Source organism: Macaca nemestrina, chromosome 7, assembly GCF_043159975.1.
Source record: "Macaca nemestrina isolate mMacNem1 chromosome 7, mMacNem.hap1, whole genome shotgun sequence".
NCBI lineage: Eukaryota > Metazoa > Chordata > Mammalia > Primates > Cercopithecidae > Macaca > Macaca nemestrina.
The window spans coordinates 132,355,360-132,375,856 of NC_092131.1; the positions used below are offsets into that span (position 1 = coordinate 132,355,360).

The 20,497-nt window shown below is 45.6% G+C and overlaps 2 protein-coding genes, 1 long non-coding RNA gene and 1 other non-coding gene across 11 annotated transcripts in view; 2 read left to right on the forward strand and 2 right to left on the reverse strand.

Moving 5' to 3' along the window:
* Positions 1-10,348: 10,348 nt before the first annotated feature.
* LOC112428717 (small nucleolar RNA U3) lies at positions 10,349-10,563 on the forward strand. Its single transcript, XR_003020762.2, has one exon. It is a non-coding gene; the product is annotated as a small nucleolar RNA U3 (small nucleolar RNA).
* A 2,639-nt stretch (positions 10,564-13,202) lies between these two features.
* Positions 13,203-16,238, reverse strand: LOC105487864 (ribosomal protein lateral stalk subunit P1). Its single transcript, XM_011751501.3, has 4 exons — positions 15,411-16,238; positions 14,696-14,770; positions 13,463-13,580; positions 13,203-13,321 (listed from the first exon to the last, which is right to left on the reverse strand). Exons 1-4 carry the CDS (start codon positions 15,480-15,482, stop codon positions 13,242-13,244), a joined length of 345 nt encoding a protein of 114 aa, XP_011749803.1. The 5' UTR covers positions 15,483-16,238; the 3' UTR covers positions 13,203-13,241.
* Positions 16,239-16,329: 91 nt separating this feature from the next.
* Positions 16,330-20,113, forward strand: LOC139364442 (uncharacterized). The gene is made up of 2 exons (XR_011626404.1): positions 16,330-16,489; positions 19,756-20,113. It is a non-coding gene; the product is annotated as an uncharacterized lncRNA (long non-coding RNA).
* The window catches only part of LOC105487826 (kinesin family member 23), a 34,756-nt gene continuing 34,115 nt past the window's right edge, over positions 19,857-20,497 (reverse strand). For 3 of the 8 annotated variants that reach the window (XM_011751487.2, XM_011751458.2, XM_011751451.2), the window contains one exon: positions 19,857-20,492. In XM_011751487.2, the coding sequence (XP_011749789.2) occupies positions 20,477-20,492 (16 nt within the window). In that variant the 3' untranslated portion in view covers positions 19,857-20,476. The remainder of the gene's footprint in view (positions 20,493-20,497) is intronic. The other 5 variants (XM_011751466.2, XM_011751476.2, XM_011751496.3 and 2 more) reach the window with 3 other exon arrangements.

Here is a 20,497-nt window from a genome sequence, read left to right on the forward strand (position 1 = left end):
CTGGGCTCAGGCCTGAGGCCCCGGTCTGGCTGGGGAGATGAGTGTGGAGACAGCGTCCCCTCACCTTGGGGATGAGAAGACTGACAACCAGAGGGAGGAAGTGACTGTCCCAAGATCACAGAGCTACACAGGAGCACTTGGCGGCTGTGCCGTGGGTCTCCAGCACGCAGCAGGCCTATGCACATGGAAGGAGGCTCAGGAAGTGACCGGCACAGACATAGTCTCATCCAGAATTAACACAGGGAGCTTTCCAGAGACCTTTAGCAAAAGTGTTCAGATACTGAAACAAAAAAATAAAAGGAGATCATTAGAATCTCTTATGGTGCCTATATTATTGTTATTTTTAACTCTCAAGGTGATTCTAACCAAAACAGAAAGGATGGCCCTTTCTGGAGCGCCTTCCCCAGCACAACGTCGGGCCTCAGAGCTCCCAGGATGTCTCCTTGTGTTTGCGTTAACGTTTCTCAGTGAATGTCAATGAAGATTCGAGAATAAGTCAACACAGGTCCTCACAATAAATGCCAAGGCTTGTTAGCAGAGTAAACCGTGTGCTTAGCCTGTCTTAAAAGAATCTTTGCTGAGTAAACACAAGAAAGGCTTTACTTGAGAGTCAACAGAGCAAGGAGCTGAAGCGCCCCGCCAGGCTGGAAGGTGACTCCACTGGCACCGGCCGCAGGGTCCATCAGGGGCCCTGGGAGGGGAGTCAGGATTGGCCATGTGGGAGCTGGAGCATCCTCAAAAGCCCTTCATGGCAACATGAGGACACCAAGGTCCAGAGAGGCCAGGGGGCTTGTCGAAGGCCACACAGCTTGTTGAAACAGAACTAAGTCTCTCTTACCCAGCAGCCTCTGCTCGCCCAGGAAGCCCTTTCTCTTGGTGAGGGGGCAAAAACCCAGTCCACAGAAAGGAGGACCTGGGAATCAATCCCGTTTGCTCTGAAGTATGAAGAAACTGATGTCTTAACCTTCCCAGGGCAGTTTTGGTATTTAAAGAAGACTACAAGGAAATGAAGCCCTAATGGTGGCATGTCTGAAATGACAGCAGTGGGAAAATATTTTGGGTCCAAATAGGGCTTCTAGCTTTTTCAGTCTCTAAATGTTCACACTGATTCAATATTATCCTTGGTGATAGTGGATAAAAAACAAGCCTTGTGGTGAAACCCCATCTCTACTAAAAGTACAAAAATTAGCCAGGTGTGGTGGTGTGCACTTGTAGTCCCAGCTACTTGGGAGGCTGAGGCAGGAAAATCGCTTGAACTCAGGAGGTGGAGGTTGTAGTGAGAAGAGATCACTCCACTGCACTCCAGCCTGGGTGACAGAGAGACTCTGTCTCCAAAACAAACAAACAAACAAACAAACAAACGAAAAACAAGCCTGAACTGCTTTCTATCTTTTCACCACACCCTACAACTTCTTTGACAGCTTGATATGCATAAGGTTCTCATTTTTCCAAGTAAAGAAAAATTATGACCTGAAATCTTGGACCTATAAGTTTGTGAGTCTCAAAACCCAAGTACAACCACTAACTTAATATTATCTCATTTAACGTGCCACCAGAATAAAACCTTCCAATATTCAATTTTTCATTTAATTTGAGAATTCCTTTCCTCTTTCTCAAAAGAATTTAAGAATATAGATCAAAGTATAACTATGCAGTAAAGTCAATAAAAGAGCTGCCAAAATTTTTATTTTAAAAATCGGTGCCAAGAAAAGGAAGAGGAGGTAAATACCTTATCCATTTGGGTTAATTTAATTACTGAGATTGGGCATCTGGTCTGGTACTGAATTTCTCAGCAGCTGAAGCAGAGAAGAGAGAGTGTGAAGTCACAGAGCTCTCATTATCATACAGGAGGATGCGGACTAATGCCCAAGAGGACACAAACTTTCTCCTGCCCCTAAATTTTACAAGAATTTTTCACATGAGACCTTATTTAGGAGACCATAACAACATAACAGCCTGCTCAAGTTTTCTGGCAAAAGCAGAAATGGTTTTCATGTGGCCTTTTCTTCCAACAACCTTTGAGGAAAACCAAGGGTGCACCAGATTGCACAGTGATTCAGTGACATCCTTCTTTGTTTTTAAACAAGAAATGAGCGTTTTAAGAGGCGAAGTCAAGCGTGCTAAGTAAATTACAAGGGAGGGAAGACCATATTAAAGTGCTCTTGGTTTCCTCTTGGCTGGGTCATGGAAGGGCACACAAACATGCTTTCCTTACTAAGGTGTGGACTGACTCACTCATCCCTCAGCCAAGCAGCCACACAGTCCTGACTGTGGAACTCACACCCCAGCCTAGAAACACTCTAGGTGAAGGGGTCAACCCCAGTAGCCCTTCCCAGGGTTGGCCACTATGGGGCAACACTGAGCCAGCATCTGAAAAACACACATTCCTTTTCCCAGCAAAGCAATCCAGCGTACATGAAATTGTACCAACCCAAAAATTCCATTAATTCTGAAAATCCAATATTTGACTTTCCCCATAAATAAAGGGTGTAAAAATAAAACAGCCTTTCTAATTGTAGAAACTGCTTTTTTTGAGACAGAGTCTCTCTCTGTCACCCAGGATAGAGTGCAGTGGCGCGATCTCAGTTCATTGCAACCTCCAGCTCCAGGGTACAAACGATTCTCATGCCTCAGCCTCCTGAGTAGCTGGGATTACAGGCACATGCCACCACACCCGGTTCATTTTTGTATTTTTAGTAGAGATGGGTTTTTGCCATGTTGGCCAGGCTAGTCTCTGACTCCTGGCCTCAAGTGATCCACCTTCCTCAGCCTTCCAAAGGAGTGAGCCACTGTACCCAGCCACTTTTTAACTTTTAGCCACCAATTCATATGAGATAGCAAAGAAACGCTCAACAGTTTTTGAACAGGAACTATGCTAAGTGTTTTATATGTGCCATCTCATTTAATTCTACAAGAACTCTATGAGGTAGGTGTCAACATGATCCCCACTATGTATATGATGGAACTGAGGCACAGAGAGGTTAAATAACTCACCCAAAGTCACACAGCCCTATTTAGTGGCAATAGGATTTGAGTCAACCCAGGTAGTCTGATACAAGAGCATTTAACCCTGTGTCCCAGAAGACTTACATGATCTCATAGCTGGAGGAAGCATCTAGTTCGCTTCCTCCTGAAGCAACACTGTCTTCCATATCCCAGCCTCAGCCTACCACCCGGCAAAGCTTTTCCTTATTTTTCTTATTTTGACCTAAAACTGTCTCAAAATTGGTCAGAGTTCTTCCTTCTAGACTACTTGAAAGTTGAGTCTCTCTTCCACATGAAACCCTCTCCAATTTTTAAAAAATCAAAACTAGCGTTTTTAATTTAGAAAAGTAATGTATGTTCATGGTCTTTTAAAATTCAAGCAATATAGAAAGGATAAACTGGAAAGTAAAAATATTTCTTCCACCCCATCCAATCCCTGTCCTCAGAAGTAATCGCTGTAATTACTTTTGAATCCTCCCAGAAGATTTTTAATACTATAAACATATGCACTTTTTTTTTTTTTTTTTTTTTTTTACTCAAATAGGGTCATGTTATGCATACTGGTAGCAACTTACCTTTTTCACTTAACAAGGTGTCCTGGATGTCTTTCCATAGCGGCATTCCTATACATGGCTACATGAAAACATCAACATTTATTCAATCTGCCTATCATACATTTTTTTTTCGAATACAAGCAATAATTCAATGCAATTGTACATAGCATAGGTTCCTGCAAATGAAATTCCTGGATAGAGGGTAAGTGCACTTTGGAGAGAGAGGACCAAATTACCCTCAAAAAATTGTAGTAGTTCTGGCCAGGCGCAGCGGCTCACGCCTGTAATCCTAGCATGTTGGGAGGCCAAGGTGGGCGGATCACGAGGTCAGGAGATCGAGACCATCCTGGCTAACACGGTGAAACCCTGTCGCTACTAAAAATACAATCAATTCGCTGGGCATGGTGGCAGGTGCCTGTAGTCCCAGCTACTCAGGAGGCTGAGGCAGGAGAATGGCGTGAACCCGGGAGGCAGAGCTTGCAATGAGCAGAGATCGCGCCACTGCACTCCAACCTGGGCGACAGAGAAAAACTCCATCTCGAAAAAAAAAAAAAAAAAATTGTAGTAGTTCAAACTCAAACAGGCTGAAGAAAACATTAAAAAATTTTTTTTAAAAATTGGAAGTTGTAGTGATGGCACAGTGGCTCACCACCTGTAATTCAGGTACTTGGAGACTGGGGCAGGAAGGTTGCTTGAGCCCAGGAGGTCGAGGCTGCAGGGAGCCTTATTCGCACCACTGCACTCGGACCTGGGTGACAAAGCAAGACGCTGTCTCAAAAAAAAAAAAAAAAAAGTAAATCAAAAAAATTCAAAATCCCCACATTATTAACTGTGGTTTTTAAATTTAAAAAATTCAAAATCCCCACATTATTAACTGGTATTTCAGCCTTTAATAAAATACTGGAATGAAACATTAAGGGGCTGGGTATGGTGGCTCTTGCCTGTAATCACAGCACTTTGGGAGACCAAGGCTGGAGGATCACTTGAGCCTAGGAGTTCAAGACCACCCTGGGCAACATGGTGAAACCCTATCTCTAGAAAAGACAAAAAAGTAGCCGGGCGTGGTGGCATGTGCCTGTAATCCCGGCTACTCAGGAGGATCGCTTGAGCCCCAGAGTTCAACGTTGCAGTGAGCAGAGATCACACACCACTGCACTCCATCCTAGGCGACAGTCAGACCCTGTCTCAAAAAAAAAAAAAAAAAAAAGAAGAGAAGAGAAAGAGGAGGAGGAGGGGAAAGGAAGAATGGGGGAGGAGGAGGGAAAGGAGGAGGAGTAAAGAAACGAAAGAAGAAAAAAAGAAAAACGTTGTAGGAATTTACACCCAAATCAACCAACAGCCCATTTTCCCAGGTTTATCAATATCGCCTTTTATCAAACGGTTAACTTTTCCTTCCACGTCTGAAGACAGCTCTTCATTCATATATTCATTTACACAACACATTCTTTCAAACAATATTGACTAAGCATCTTTTCCTCAGGCGCTGAGTGAGGAGCTGGGTTTGCTCTGATCCGGGAGTTTCCAGCCCTGACTGACTTATCCCCCGGTTCATCAGAAGAGCTTATGAAAATACAGATTCCTGGTGGCTGCCCCGAGGGGCTGGTTCAGTGGGCCTTGGAGGGGCCCGGCAAGTTGTTTCATTCATTTTTGTGTTTTTGTTTACCAGCTTCCCACGTGATTTAGCTATTTGGTAAGGAGCCAAAGGTAGAGCAAATCTTCCCTCTCCTTTCTCTGGGTAAAATCGCCTTCTGGAAATGAAGGCGCCGGGAACGGCCAGGACCCACTTCTGGGAAGTGAAGGAACAGGGACCTGGTGAGACCTCTCCTGGTAACGCCGAAATCTACTGCTGCTCCCGAGTCCTCCAAGCAACAGCCCGGGCTCAGGATTCCCAACTACAAACGCGCCCCATCCCACTTCTGCTGGCTAATGAAAGCGTTGGCCTTTCCCAACACAGAAGCTTCGAAACAGATCAGCCGCCTTCATCCACTAATCAGCTCCTGACTAAAGGCATTCCTCCGGGGGACTGAGGGTCAAGAGCATGCGCAGAAGCCGGCGGGCCCGAAGGCGCCCCCAGCGGCTAACAAGCCTCAGTGAAACTGGAAAGTTCGGCTTCCCTCGGCCACACTCGGTCTCCAGCCCCGCCTCTCGGCCCGCCTTTTCCTTCCAGCGCCGCGTTGATGGGCGCGCAGCGGGCTCTGAAAGCCCGACTGTGGGCTGGGCGCTGTGGCGCACGCCTGTAATCCCAGCACTTTGGGAGGCCAAGGTGGGTGGATCAAAGTTCGCGACCAGCCTCACCAACATGGTGAAACCCCGTCTCTACTAAATTAGCCGGGCGTGGTGGCGCACGCCTATAATCCGAGCTACTCGGGAGGCTGAGACAGGAGACTCTCTTGTCCCTGGGAGGCAGAGGTTGCGGTGAGGTGAGCCAAGATCGCGCCATTGCACTCCAGCCTCGGCAACAAGAACGAAACTCCGTATCAAAAAAAAAAAAAAAAAGCTCGACTGTGGGCCTGCGACCTTCACGCGCCAGCGCTGGAGAGGTGCCAGGCTCCCTGGGGCCGAGACCGGGGCAGGCGACGACACTTCATCTGGCCTCCTAGCCTCGGCCTCTAAGCTTCCTGCATCTTCTGCTTCATCCTAGGTGATGCTGGACGTGACAGAGAAGGTGACAGGTCACCCTGAGTGCGGGACTCCGTGTGAGTCTGAACGAAGTGGGCCTCCAGGTACCACGCCTTTGCTTCTGCTGTGGCATCTGATGAGTTCCCTGTTCATCTCTCCAGGCATACCCAGGGCAATCGGCCCTGATGCCCAGGGGCTAGGCTTGCAAGACTGCGCATTACGTTCGCAGAGCCGGAGTGCAAAGCCAGACCTGGTACCACCAACAGCATCTCTGCCTTCGTCCTCATCTGGTTCCCGCCTCAAACCTGTACCCGTGCTGGGGAGCCTGGAAGGTGCGTGCTGTGAAAGTAAATGAATGAATGAGGCTCCTGGTGGATGGCGGGCGCGTGTTTGCCCCTGTAGGGCTGCTACAATGGAAAGAACATTTGCTAGTCTGGCGTTATGGGTTCCAGTTCTGGTTCCGTTTATCATTGCTGCTTAATAAGTTCCTCCCCCCATCTGGGTCCTAACTTCTTCTTTTTTTGTTTTTGTTTTTTGAAACGGAGTTTCAGTTTTGTTGCCCAGGCTGGAGTGCAGGGGTGCGATCTCAGCTCACCACAGCCTCTGCCTTACTGGCTCAAGCGATTCTCCTGCCTCAGCCTCCCGAGTAGCTGGGACGACAGGCATGCGTCACTACGCCCCGCTAATTTTTGTATTTTTAGTAGAGATGGGATTTCACCATGTTGGTCAGGCTGGTCTCGAACTCCCGACCTCAGGTGATCTGCCCACCTCAGCCTCCCAAAGTGCTGGGATTACAGGCGTGAGCCACTGCGCCCGGCCAGTCCTAACTTCTTAACGTGTAAAAGGAGACTTGAACTCTGATAAATATATGTTGAAGGCCAACAAGGAGCCCAGCATTAAGTACTGGGGATACAGGTGAGCAAAACGGACAGCCCTGATCCCCAGAATATATGGTATGGATTAGGAGGCAGTCAACAATCACGTGGACGTAATTATACGTGTACATTTTTTTTTTTTTTTTTTTTTTTTTTTTTGAGATGGAGTCTAGCTCTGTCACCAGGCTGGAGTGCAGCGGCGCGATCTCGGCTCACTGCAACCTCTGCCTCTCGGGTTCTAGCAGTTCTCCTGCCTCAGCCTCCCGAGTAGCTGGGATTACAGCCATGCGCCACCACGCCCGGTTAATTTTTGTATTTTTTAATAGAGATGGGGTTTCACCATGTTGGCCAGGCTGGTCTCGAACTCCTGACCCCAAGTGACCTTTCCACCTTGGCCTCCCAAAGTGGTCTCACTGTTGCCCAGGCTGCAGTGCAGTGGCATGGTCATAGCAACTGCAAAGGTCTGGAGCGTGAAACACACACATTTCTTGAATTGGACATTATAAGCACTCTTAAAAGCATACAAGTCAGAGGTGTGGAAGCTTCAGCAAGTTAAATTGAGAAGGCCTTGGAGAATTCTTTGAAAGCCCCTAAGTATTTGAGCAATCCTATAAACGTATGTGAAGACCTCTGACCCTGTTTTCTGATGGAAATGTCCAGATTATTGATCTGACCGGAACAGTCCAGGTTCCATGATGCAAGCAGTGGTGTCTGTCATCTGACTTTGAGAGACATCTGGCTCTGTTTCAGAAGAACTAAAACTATAGTTCCAGCTACTTCAGAGGCCAAGGTGGGAAGATGGCTTGAATCCAGGAGCTTGAGGCTGCAGTGAGGTGTGATCTCACTACTGCACTGATCTCACCACTGCACTCCAGCCTGGGCAACAAAGCAAAACCCTGTGTCAAAAAATAAAGTAAAATGAAAGAATTTAAAATAATTATGCAGCAAAATGTTTGCTATATTTCTATAAATTCAAATAAAACATGCCAAATCCTTTCTCCCCCCATAATTTCAATGAGCATGTACAGTAAAATTCTTAGGGAACAATGTGAGCCAGGTAATTATTGATCTGGTTGAGTAGCACTTTAGAGATAACTTTTATGCGTTCTCCCATTCAGGGCTTTACCCTGTCAGGAGAACTCAATTAGCCCTCTTAATATAAACAAACTGGCCGGGCATGGTGGCTCACACTGGCCCAACAAAACCTTTGGGAGGCTGAGGCGGGCACATAACTTGAGTCCAGGAGTTCAAGATCGGCCTGGGCAACCTGGCGAAACCTTGTCTCTACAAAAAATACAAAAAAATTAGCCGGGCATGGCGGCATGCACCTGTAATCCAAACTACTTGGGAGGCTGAGGTGGGAGGATTGCTTGAGCCTGGGAGGTTGCAGTGAGCTGAAATTGTGCCACTGCACTCCAGCCTGGGTGACAGAGCAAGACTCTGTCTCAAAACAATTTTAAACAAAACAATGAACTTGCTCAGAGAGGTTGAGTACCTTCATAAGTTCACACAGCTATGACAGGGTAAAGTTAGGCCTGGCACTTCAGCTGTGTCAACCCAGCATTTCTTCTGCCACGTCACGGAGTCCCCTCCACACGCATACTTTTGTAAGATACAGCGACCAGCCCTTCATGTTTTTCTCTGTCATTTTACAGGCCACTTCTCTCTCATCTTTGTAAGCAAGCCTGAATAATTCAGCTTGAGATAAACATGGCTGCTTTAAAGTTTTACAGCACTTGTATTTTTAGTTCTTCTGAAACACAGCCAGATGTCTCTCAAAAGTCAGATCACAGACACCACTGCATGCATCATGGAACCTGGACTGTTCTGGTCAGATCAATAATCTGGACATTATAATTTTTTTCTTTTTTTCTTTTTTGTCGAGATGGAGGTCTCACTTTGTTGCCCAGGCTGGTCTGGAACTCCTGGGCTCAAGTGATCTGCCTGCCTGGGCCTCCTAAAGTGCTGGGATTACAGGCTTGAGCCACTGCACCTAATTCTTTCATTTTAATTAAGAGTGTTTTTCTCTTCCAAAAGGTGGTTTTAAAATTTCACATGTGGTTCTCTCCTTATTTTCAGTCGAGAAGCAGCAAAAAAAAAAAAAAAAAGGATTAGAGAGTAAAACAATTGGCAGGAGCTTTTGGATATTTTTACTTATTCTATTGTGCAACACATTCCGTGACAATACAGGTTTTCGAAGTTGTTTAGATGGTTTGTCTGTGAGCATGTCTGTTCCTACAGTTCTCCAGAACATGAGAGCCCTTCATGCCTAATCTGGGCTCCTGCTGATAGACTTCTCAAGGGGTGTGAGTTGGCCAGCCATGGACCTGGATACATGGACCAGTGGCTACAGGAGATGTGAACACAATGCTGAGAGCAATGGAAATGTAAGCAAAGTAACATGTATGCTTGGTGAACAATCAGAAGTATGAAATATGAGAAACCAAACCTGCCTGATTGATAAGAATGGGGGGCCGGGTGCAGCGGCTCACCCTTGTAATCCTAGCACTTTGGGAGGCTGAGGCGGGCGGATCATGAGGTCAGGAGTTCGAGACCAGCCTGACCGATATGGTGAAACCCTGTCTCTACTGAAAATACAAAAATTAGTCAGGTGTGGTGGTGCATGCCTATAATCCCAGCTACTCAGGAAGCTGAGGCAGGAATATCGCTTGGAGGCGGAGGCTGCAGTGAGCCGAGATCGTGCCACTGCACTCAGGCCTGGAAAACAGAGTGAGACTCTGTCTCAAACAAAACAAAACAAAACAAAAAACAAACAAACAGAATGGGGGGTAGGCCGTTTGAGGAGCATGAGGCTTGGACCTATTAGACCTGGAGATTTGGGGAACTAGGGATGGCAACCGTGTTCCTTGTACTGTATGCAAAAGGGAAGTAACAAGTATTGAATGTTCACTTACCTCTTTCATTCCCCAATATGAAGTAGATATTCCCATTTCTGAAAAGAAAAAGAAAAAAGGAGGCTCGGGAGAACCAGAAAGCAGATGGAACAAAGAGGACTTCATTCAGTATCGGATGAATTAAGTTAGTAGTTCTATGTATGTATGTGGGTCTTCTAATTTGATTTTCAAATTGTTCTTTAGAAAGATTTTTAGCTATATTAAGATTTCTTAAAAAGCTGGGCCATGCCAGGCAGGGTGGCTCATGCCTACAGTCCCAGCCACTCAGGAGGCTGAGGCGGGAGGATCACTTAGCCCAAGAAAGGCTGCAGTGAGCTATGACCATGCCACTGCACTCCAGCCTGGGCAACAGTGAGACCCTGTCTCAAATAAATTGAGAAAAGAAAAAAAAAGCTAGACCAAGAGTATAATTTCAGGCATCAATTCTGTAGTTCCTTACTAGAGAAGTTTCTCTCAATGTGTACAGCACTGGAAACCATGAGGAGGTGGCAGGACAGCATTCTCTGCTGGGCGTGAGGTTGGCTCTTGGTGTTGCTTTGCTGCAACTGTCATTTGCCATTGATGATGGTTCTTCTCTTCCTCCAAGGGAGAGGGAGAGAATGCAGTCTGAGTGGGGGGAGAAGCCTGGGCCATGCACTTACAGACTGTTAACATTGGAGTCTTGCTAGTGAACATTTTAGTTGATTGGATTGTTTGGACAGCTGAGTTTGATATTTACAATATCCCTAGCTTACCACTTAATGTCTGCTCTTCTAGATGCTGTCCTTTTCCCATATCTTGTTAGTATTCTCTTTAACCCATTCTTCAGCTTGGTGAAGTGTTAGTATTCCTTCCTCTGACACTTGTTCACTCAGCACAAAGAATTCCTACTGTTACCTCTTCAGAACCCTACAGTCATTACAGATGAGGAAGCTGATGCAGGTAGGAGACACGACCAGAAGCATGGGCCATGATGTTAAGAGAACAGGGACTCAGAGTGGGGTTTTAATCTAGTTCACCCACCCACTTACTAGTTTGTAACCTGAGAGCTTCCACTTCCCCATCCCCAACATGGGGTCATCCTGTCATGGGACTGTTGTGAAGAATGAGATGCCACACAGATGAGCAGTCCTAGCTAATGTTAGCTGTTAATGGGTGAAGGAAAAGCAGGCATTAACATGTGGATATAGGCTATCACCTATCTTTGTCTCGTGACACCATCCTCACTAGTTCACAACTGCCCTTTAGTACAGGCTGAGCATCCCTTATCCAAAATGCTTGGGACCATTTGTTTCAGATTTCTAATTTTTTTTCAGACTTTGGAATATTTGCATATACCTAAGGTTTTTATATATACTTTATGATCTTAGATATTTTAGACAGGGTCCCGCCCTGTCACCCAGTCTCGAGTATAATGGTACAAACATGGCTCACTGAAGCCACAGGCGAATACCACCGCGCTGCACTGATTTTTTTAAAAATTTCTTGTAGAGGCGGGCATGGATTTAAGTGATCCTCCTGCGTCAGCCTCCCAAAGTGCAGGAATCACAGGCATGAACCACCATGCCTGGCCTATGGTTTTAATATACAGGTTGGGCATTCCTAACCCGAAAATCCAAAACATTCCAATGAACATTTCCTTTGAGTGTCATGTTGATGTTTTGTTTTTTGGGTAAGGGATGCTCAAGCCATATATTAAAAACACAAAACTAGCCAGGCATGATGGCTCATACTTGCAATCCCAGCACTTTGGGAGGTCAAGGCGTGCAGATCGCTTGACACCAGGAGGTTGAGGTTTGTCTACAAAAAATTAGCCAGGCATGGTGGCATGCCTGTAGTCCCAGCCACTTGGGGGTGGCTGAAGTGGGATGATTGATTTGAGCCTGGGAGTTTGAAGCTGCAGTAAGCCATGACTGCACCAATGCATTCCAGCCTAGAACCCCTCTCAAAAAACTTAAAAACTCTTTAATACTGACACCTACATACTCCTACCCATTGTTAACTGCACTACTCAAGATCCTAAATTGTTCACCATCCCATCTTTTATATTTCTCTTATCAGATGCATATACTTAATGTCTTTGCTCAAAGTGTTGCTTTGAACATTCCCAGGCATGTATCCTCATGTCCACATGTAGTTTCTCTTGAAGTAGAACTGCCATTTTCCCCAAGTAGTTGCAGTAACTTATACAAATGGTCTTTTTCACATTGACATGACAGCCCCGGCTAGAAGTCATGCTTTTCATCACTGAATGTCTTCATCTATTAAATGCTAATGCAGATAAGGATAAGACTCATTCATGTGCCTGGCATGTCATTAGCTGCTCTGAATACACAATACCCATGGTTTATTATATAATCCAAGCCTGAAAAGTCGAAATTTCCATTCATGGTTTTTTTTTTTTTTTTTTTTTTTGAGACGGAGTCTCGCTGTGTCACCCAGGCTGGAGTGCAGTGGCAGGATCTCGGCTCACTGCAAGCTCCGCCTCCCGGGTTTACGCCATTCTCCTGCCTCAGCCTCCCGAGTAGCTGGGACTACAGGCGCCCGCCACCTCGCTCGGCTATTTTTTTTTATTTTTTAGTAGAGATGCGGGGTTTCACTGTGTTAGCCAGGATGGTCTCGATCTCCTGACCTTGTGATCCGCCCGTCTCGGCCTCCCAAAGTGCTGGGATTACAGGCTTGAGCCACCGCGCCCGGCCTCATGGTATTATTAATTGGCAAACAAAAAAAGCTCTTAGCTTTTGGAACCCAGGTTTGAATCTTGTTTTATCCACTTTGTGTAACTGGGGACCTTAATAAACTATGAAGTAAACTTTCTGCATTCCTTCAGTGTTACCCAAGCATTTGGTGAGACATTACACAGCTAGGTCTTAGTTTCTTTACAACCTTGGGATGTAGCAGTCAATTCAGCATAGGTCAAAGTTCATTATTAGGCAGGGTTGTATAGGGTAATTACCCAGGAGGCTTTCTAATGCTGGTCTGTATTACCCTCTGCCCCCAGTGGAGGGGACACACCTTATAATCCTCAAGTTTATACAGGTAACCTGGACAAAGCATCTGCTCTGATCTTTCCTCCTGCCACCCCAGTGCAGTTTTTAACACTGTACCATGAGGTGCCTTCTTGTTAGCATCAGGATTGTCTATGATCTCACATCTGGCAACAGTGGCAGGGAAAATCCAGCCTGTCATGGCAGAATAGGTTGAAAGCCAACATTACAAAACTGATACCATTTTTGCAGAGCGCATTCCCAAGCTATGGGCAAGACCAACAGCAGTAAAGTTCAGCTTTTTATTGAACACGTTATAAAAGAGATTTAGTCAAAAAGACCAAAGCCCATGTCATCATCAGATTCCTCAGATTCTTCTTTCTTTGCTTCCACTTTCTTCTCCTCAGCTAGAAAAAAAAACAGTCAGGTGTTAGGATTTCCATACATCATCTGCTTGTGGAAAATTAACGGCAATTTTACCTATAATACTATATATATTTTTTAAATCTCTACACTCCTCCCAATACTAGAAACTCCATGTTTCCTACCTGGAGCAGCAGCAGTGGAGGGGGCAGGACCTCCTGCTGGTGCAGCACCAGCTGCTGGAGCAGGTCCACCAGCCCCTACATTGCAGATGAGGCTCCCAATGTTGACATTGGCCAGGGCCTGCAATACATGTGCATGCATAGGTAAATGCCCGGTTCTGTCCTTGTTACACAGCACTCACGCACCAAAAACGAAAAGTATCCCCCCTTCCAGGTTACAGTGATCAACCCCTAACACTATATACAGTGGGTTCCACATCCATGGTTTCAACAGTGGAAACGCATGCATACCAAACATGTAGACTTCCAAAGTATACAGGAGGATGTGCATAGGTTATATGCAAATACATTTATATAAGAGATGGAACATCCTGGGATTTTGTTATTAGTGGAAGGCCCTGGAATCAATACCCTAGACACTGGCTTTTCTTTGCTAACAGCCAAAACTTAGGTTAGACAGGGCAACACACTATTGTTCAGCTTTGAATCTGATAATTACTTTCCTATATGTTAAGAACCTCCTGAGGTAGCTGATTTCCCCTCCTTTTACAAATAACATGTTGGCAAAAAAATAATCCAAACTTCCTGAAACACTCAAATGAATATTCTTTGCACAATTCCATGTCTCCTCTGAACAGTGAACTCAAATTTTCAGTCTACTAAACATAGGACTTAAAGATGACATAGATACAATGTTTACAATCTTTCAAAACTCTTTAGAGGACACAACCCCGGAGTTAGATGCTATCAGCTTAACTTGCCAGAGATTAAGTAACCTGTACAATGGAAAATAGCCAGTGCAAGCTCCATGACCAGGAATCTCGTCTTTATTAGTCTTTTATATCCCAACACATAGTACCTACTGTGTCAATGAAGTCCGCTAAACCCAAATGTCCATTAAACCACAGGTTTAATGCAAGAATTTGCTTGCAACTTTAACATGGGTAGTACCTATCTCCCGGGTGATCCTTTTTGGGAATCAATGACCTGATTCAGATTTTTTTTTTTTTTGACCATGGTTTCAGAGCAAAAGGGGAAACCAGAGTCTGATAAGGAAACATAAGACTTGAGAAACTGAAATCTTCTTAGCTCCTAGAGATATAAATGCAACCAAATACACCTAGGAGATCCAGCGGCATGTGGGGCCTTATGGCACTGCTGGAGGTACTTCAGCATGTACACCTGCCCTCGTAAATCAGCAGGCTTTACCACATCACTTTGCCACCATCACCTTACCTTTGCAAACAAGCCAGGCCAAAAAGGTTCAACATTTACACCGGCTGCTTTAATGAGGGCATTGATCTTATCCTCCTACAACAAATAAAAACGTCAGTCCATCAAAACATAGCGTATGTAGTATCTCCAAAACGCTGCAAGTCAAAGGCAAGTCACTCAATAAAAAGTGTACAGGACATGTTTAACCAGCTCAAATATTCTATCACAAGCAAAAGAGATGTGTGCCAGGCGCCCTGCAATGAGGCGAGCCCATCACTGCTGTTTCACGGGCTGGGACTTGCCTGAGTCACGCGGCTATTTTTAAGTTAGGACCTGGAAGGTGGAGCCGAGCTGGGGCGCTATCCTCCACGACCCGGGGAATTCAAGGCAATTATACCAAAAGACTTCCAAGTAAGTGTCCCTGAGAGAGACGAGGCGCGGGTCAGGGTGCCCAAGCGCTGCGGAAAAGCTTTTCTACACGAAGGATCTTGGAGCCGGAGAACCCAGCCTCAAGCGCACTCCACGCCCCCCGGGCCCGCACGTGGTCCCGGGGGCCCAGGTCCCGCTCTGCGAGAGAGGCCCCAGCCCCCAGGAGCGCCCGCCCCATGCCGCCTGTCTTCGCGGCCTGGCCCCGGCCGGAAGTGCTGGGCCCAACGGCCTGGAGCCGGGAACCGCCTGGAGAGGCGGGAGTCGCCGCCCACAGGCAGCCAGGCCGCCGACCCGCGCCCGCACTCACCGTGACGGTCACCTCATCGTCATGCAGAATGAGGGCCGAGTAGATGCAGGCGAGCTCGGAGACGGAGGCCATAGCGCGGGCAAGTGTGGGGCTGGCGCTGCCGGACGCGGTGCTAGTCGCCGGATGAAGTGAGGCCCTCACTCCAACGCGGCCTTAGCTTTCTCGGAAGGACCGAGCACCTTCGCGACAGCTGAGGAAAGAGGTTCTTGCGCCTATGCGCAGTCTCTTATGTGACCACGCGGACCAATCGGCGCCCGCACCGGGCGGAAGAGGCGGACCCAGGACCGATTGAAGACGCCTGCGCGCTGCGGCTGATTCGTTCTTCCTGTTGAGAAAGTTTCTCAGCGCCAACAGTTACGGTCTCACTTTATTTTGTTAAATTATAGGACTTGAGACGGTTAAAAACACTTTTAGGATAGGGTTGCGTAGGTATTCGGACTTCGCCGCCGTTGGTTCCATGAGCTGCTTGACTTGGCAGGAGCTGCGCTGTGGCCGTGGTGACACTGTTCGTAATCTCCCAGTTAGGTCGCGGCCTTCCCAGCCGGCGCTGACCCTGAGGGTAAAGGCTGCGTCCCACCATGGACGTCGCTGCTTAGCGCTGGGCCTTGGGTGAGATAGATAGATGTAGGTAGATGTAGGAGGACGAGCAAACTAACGGCATTATGATAGCAGTAGCCGTGGAGCGCTTACTATAGCCCAGTAACTGAGCCACATTCTACAAGGATTCACGTAATCCTCACACAGCAGGAGTTGGATGTTATCTCCATCTTGCAGATGGCAAAATTAAGTCTTAGAGCCGGTAACTAGCCCAAGATAGTGTAGTTACCGCGCGGTGGAGCGTGGATTTGGAATCTAGAAGCCTTAGACCTGGTAACTAACCCAAGATTGCATAGTTCCGCGCGGTGGAGCGTGGAGTTGGAATCCAGAAGCCTAACTTCACCGCCTAGTGCTTCGGGGAAGGGGGATTATGGGTAAATTGTATACAACCTGTTATTTGTTATCTGAACCCAATTTAAATTCCTACCTTCAAAAATGGTCACCTTTACATTGCTCGTGGAATTTGCTTAGTTTACTGGAAGGTTAGTTCAAGATTTTTTTTTTTCGGGAACCTTCTTTATTTAGTCCATGCCATTATTTAATAATCATCTCTGATGAAACATTTCTGTTGGAATCCACCAATCTAGAGTCCTATTTGGGTCAATCTTAACTACAAACAAATATTTTCATATCCCGAATTTTTAAAAAAAGTTTTTATAAAGCTATCAAACTTTTTAAAAATAAAGCTACTGAGTTTTCATCCAAATCTAAGAAGCCATTATAGTGGAATTTTGGTCAAGAAAGCTTAAAGCTATTTAAAAATCCAAACATTTCCAAAGCTACAATGAGTCAGTCCAAAATACTGTGTACCTCCAGCAGTGTACTTAAAAAACTGATCTGCCGGGTGCGGTGGCTCATGCCTGCAATTCCAGCAGTTTGGGAGGCTGAGGCGGGTGGATCGCCTGAGGTCAGGAGTTCGAGACCAGCCTGGCCAACATAGTGAAACCTCGTCTCTACTTAAAATACAAAAAAATAGCTGGGCGTGGTGGCGGGTGCCTGTAATCCCAGCTACTAGGGAGGCTGAGGCAGGAGAATCGCGTGAACCCGGGAGGCGGAGGTTGCAGTGAGCCGGGATCGTGCCATTGCACTCCAGCTTGGGCAGCAAGAGCAAAACTCCGTCTCAAACAAACAAAAAAAAACTGATCTGGTTGGCAAGTGGCACTTTGTGGTCACTGAGGAAATAATCGTTTTCTCCACGTATACGCACTTTTACAGGGTATCAAACAGTAAGCACTAACCACAGCTATTAAAGAGAAGTAGCTAAGCAAAATGTCAGTACTCATGCATTTCCTTTTGTGTTGAAGGACTTAGTGCATTCAACAGTTACTTCAGACAAATTCCACTGCCCTATATTCTCCTATCATAGTAAAAATTTCCCATTAATATTTTGAAAATACTATGCAATAAGCCATTTAAAATTTTTTTTTTTTTTTCCTGAGACGGAGTTTTGCTGGTTCCCCAGGCTGGAGTGCAATGGCGCGATCTCGGCTCACTGCAACCTCTGCCTCCCAGGTTCAAGCTATTCTGCCACAGCCTCCAGAGTAGCTTGGATTACAGTCGCGTGCCACCACGCCTGGCTAATTTTTTGTATTTTTAATAGAAATGGGGTTTCACCATGTTGGCCAGGCTGGTCTCAAACTCCTAACCTCAGGTGATTCGCCCACCTTGGCTTCCCAAAGTGCTGGGATTACAGGCGTGAACCACTGCGTCTGGCTAAATTTTTTTTTTTTTTTTTTTTTTTTAAGTGGGTTGGGACAGGGCATGGTGGCTCATGCCTGCAATTCAAGTACTTTGGGGAGGCCAAGGCGGGAGGATTGCTTGAGCCCAGGAGTTCAAGACCAGCCTGGGGCAACATAGTGAGACCCAGTCCCTATTACTTTGTGTTGTTTTTTTTTTTTTTTGAGATAGGGTCTCATTCCATTGCCCAGGCTGGAGCACAGTGGCGCCATCACAGCTCACTGCAACCTCTGCCTCCCAGGCTCAGGCAATCCTCCCACCTCAGCCTCCCCTGTAGGTGGGACTACAGGTATGTGCCGCCATGCATGGCTAATTTTTAAATTGTAGGGATGGGATTTCAGCATGTTGCTCAGGCTGGTCTCGAACTGAGCTCAAGCCATCCTGTAGTGCTGGGATTACAGGTGTGAGCCACCATGCCCAGGCTGTCTCTGTTAAATAATAATTTAAAAAGCAGGCTGGGTACAGTGGCTCATGCCTGTAATCCTAGCACTTTGGGAGGCCAGGTTGGGAGGATTGCTTGAGGTCAGGAGTTTGAGACTAGACAAGGCCACAGAGCAAGGCCCCATCTCTACAAAAATAAAAAATTAGCCAGATGTGCCGGCATTTGCCTGTAGTTGCAGCTACTCAAGAGGCTGAGAGGATTGCTTGAGCCTGGGAGGCTGAGACTACAGTGAGCTGTGATCATGTCATTGCACTCCCTTCTGGGTGACAGAATGAGATCTCATCTCAAAAAAGTAAGAAAAAAGCCAGCCTGGACAACATAGCAAGACCCCATCTCTAAAAAAATAAAAAATTTTTTAATTAGCTGGGCATGGTGCTGAGCACCTGTGGTCCCAACTACTTGGGGGGCTGAGGCAGAAGGATCACTTGAGTCCAGGAGTTTGAGGTTATAGTGAGTCATGATTGCACTCCTGCATTTCAGCCTGTGCAACAGAGCAAGACCCTGTTTCTGGAAAAAAATTTAAAAACAAGAAAATCAAGAAATAAATTCTGTATCTACTACAATAGCAATTTAACGTTTAGTGTTCTGAAGCATTCTAAAAACACACATATAGGCCAGGTGTGTTGGCTCACGCCTGTAATCCCAGCAGTTTGGGAAGCTGAGAAGGGCTGATCACCTGAGGTTGGGAGTTTGAGACCAGCCTGACCAACATGGAGAAACCCTGTCTCTACTAAAAATACAAAATTAACTGGGCCTGGTGGCAGATGCCTGTAATCCCAGCTACTGGGGAGGCTGAGGCAGGAGAATTGCTTGAACCTGGGACGCGGAGGTTGTGGTGGCTGAAATCACGCCATTGCACTCCAGCCTGGGCAGTAAAAGCAAAAATCCATCCCCTCCCCCCCAAAAAAAACTCAACACACACACACACAAACACATATATAACATTGTTTACTACTATACTGTGAGTGACTAGTGCATTTTATCTTCTCCCTTAACTTTTGAATCAGCTTTTGGCAAGGACTAATACCACACTTTTATTATGAATAACAAAATATTAAACTATCATTTTAGTTAAAAAAAAAAAAAAAAAAAAGTGGTCAGGCACGGTGACTCACATCTGTAATCCCAGCACTTTGGGAGGCCGAGGCAGGCGGCTGAGATTGGGAGTTCGAGACCAGTCTGACCAACATGAAGAAACCCTGTCTCTACTAAAAATACAGAATTAGCAGAATAATCTAATACAAAAGGCAGAAGAATTGCCTGGACCCGGGAGGCAGAGGTTGCGGTGAGCCAAGATCGTGCCATTGCACTCCAGCCTGGGAAACAAGAGCGAAACTCCACCTCAAAAAAAAAAAAATCAGCCTCAAATCCAAATTAAATTCAAGTAAAATGTGTGTTCACCCATGCAATGGGATATTTCACCATAGTTTCGACATTATTTTTTCTAATTTATGTTGTCCCCAATGTTTTTTGTTTAAATGTCTAGAAGTCATACTTAATATGTAGATAATTATGGTTGTCACATAAAAAAGGCATTGTCCATTTAACATATTATCTTGTATTTTTTAGTGCTATCTTTCAATTTGTCCCACAAACAATGAGTGCCAGGTGAATGCAGGCCACTGTGCCAGATGCTGGGAGGACTGAATGAACGGCCATCACACAACTACTTAATTCTTAGTGCTTTTGATTTTAACCCTTTTGGCATATCTAAATGTCAGAAAGTGAATATATACATACAAAATTCAAAACACCTTCCCAAAATGGTTATTATTGGCCAGTCATTTACATCTTTATTTTGAAAGTTTGAATTGTCAAATAGTTCTAAAGTGCATTCTTGCAGCTAATAAATAGCAGCATTTGTTTATAAAACCTTAAGAAATTCAGACCAGGGCTGGAAAAGTCACAATAAAAAAATCAGGCATGATCTAGATATATTCTTCCTTAATCATCTAAGACAAACACTTGTGTGAATTAGTTTATAAGTATACATGAAATATATTTTAACAAAGCATTATAAAAAATTCATACAGCAATGAAAAAAGGAGTCTTCCTCTGCTATTAATATTAAATATGGCAAAACATATACTATACAAGGTTTGTTGAATACTAGTTGTCTTTGGAACCATAGGGAAAGCTTTGCTCTAGGTCAGTGTATGATGTAGCTGAGGTCCGTGATTTTCAACAAAGTTGGAGTTCTACAAGATGACCTGGAAGACTGCTTCTGGCATGGCTTTCGAGAAATCATCCACACAAATGAAAATGTTCTTTCAATACTGGGACTGTCAGTTCATGGCTTTTTGCGCCTAAA

What these genes read in the sequence shown, in the direction of transcription:
- LOC105487864 (XM_011751501.3), bottom strand. Translation starts at nt 15,482, where the DNA reads ATGGCCTCCGTCTCCGAGCTCGCCTGCATCTACTCGGCCCTCATTCTG. An exon ending in ACGATGAGGTGACCGTCACG is followed by an intron (nt 14,771 to 15,410) that starts GTGAGTGCGGGC and finishes TATTTGTTGTAG; the next exon opens with GAGGATAAGATCAATGCCCT. An exon ending in CTCCACTGCTGCTGCTCCAG is followed by an intron (nt 13,322 to 13,462) that starts GTAGGAAACATG and finishes TTTTTTTTCTAG; the next exon opens with CTGAGGAGAAGAAAGTGGAA.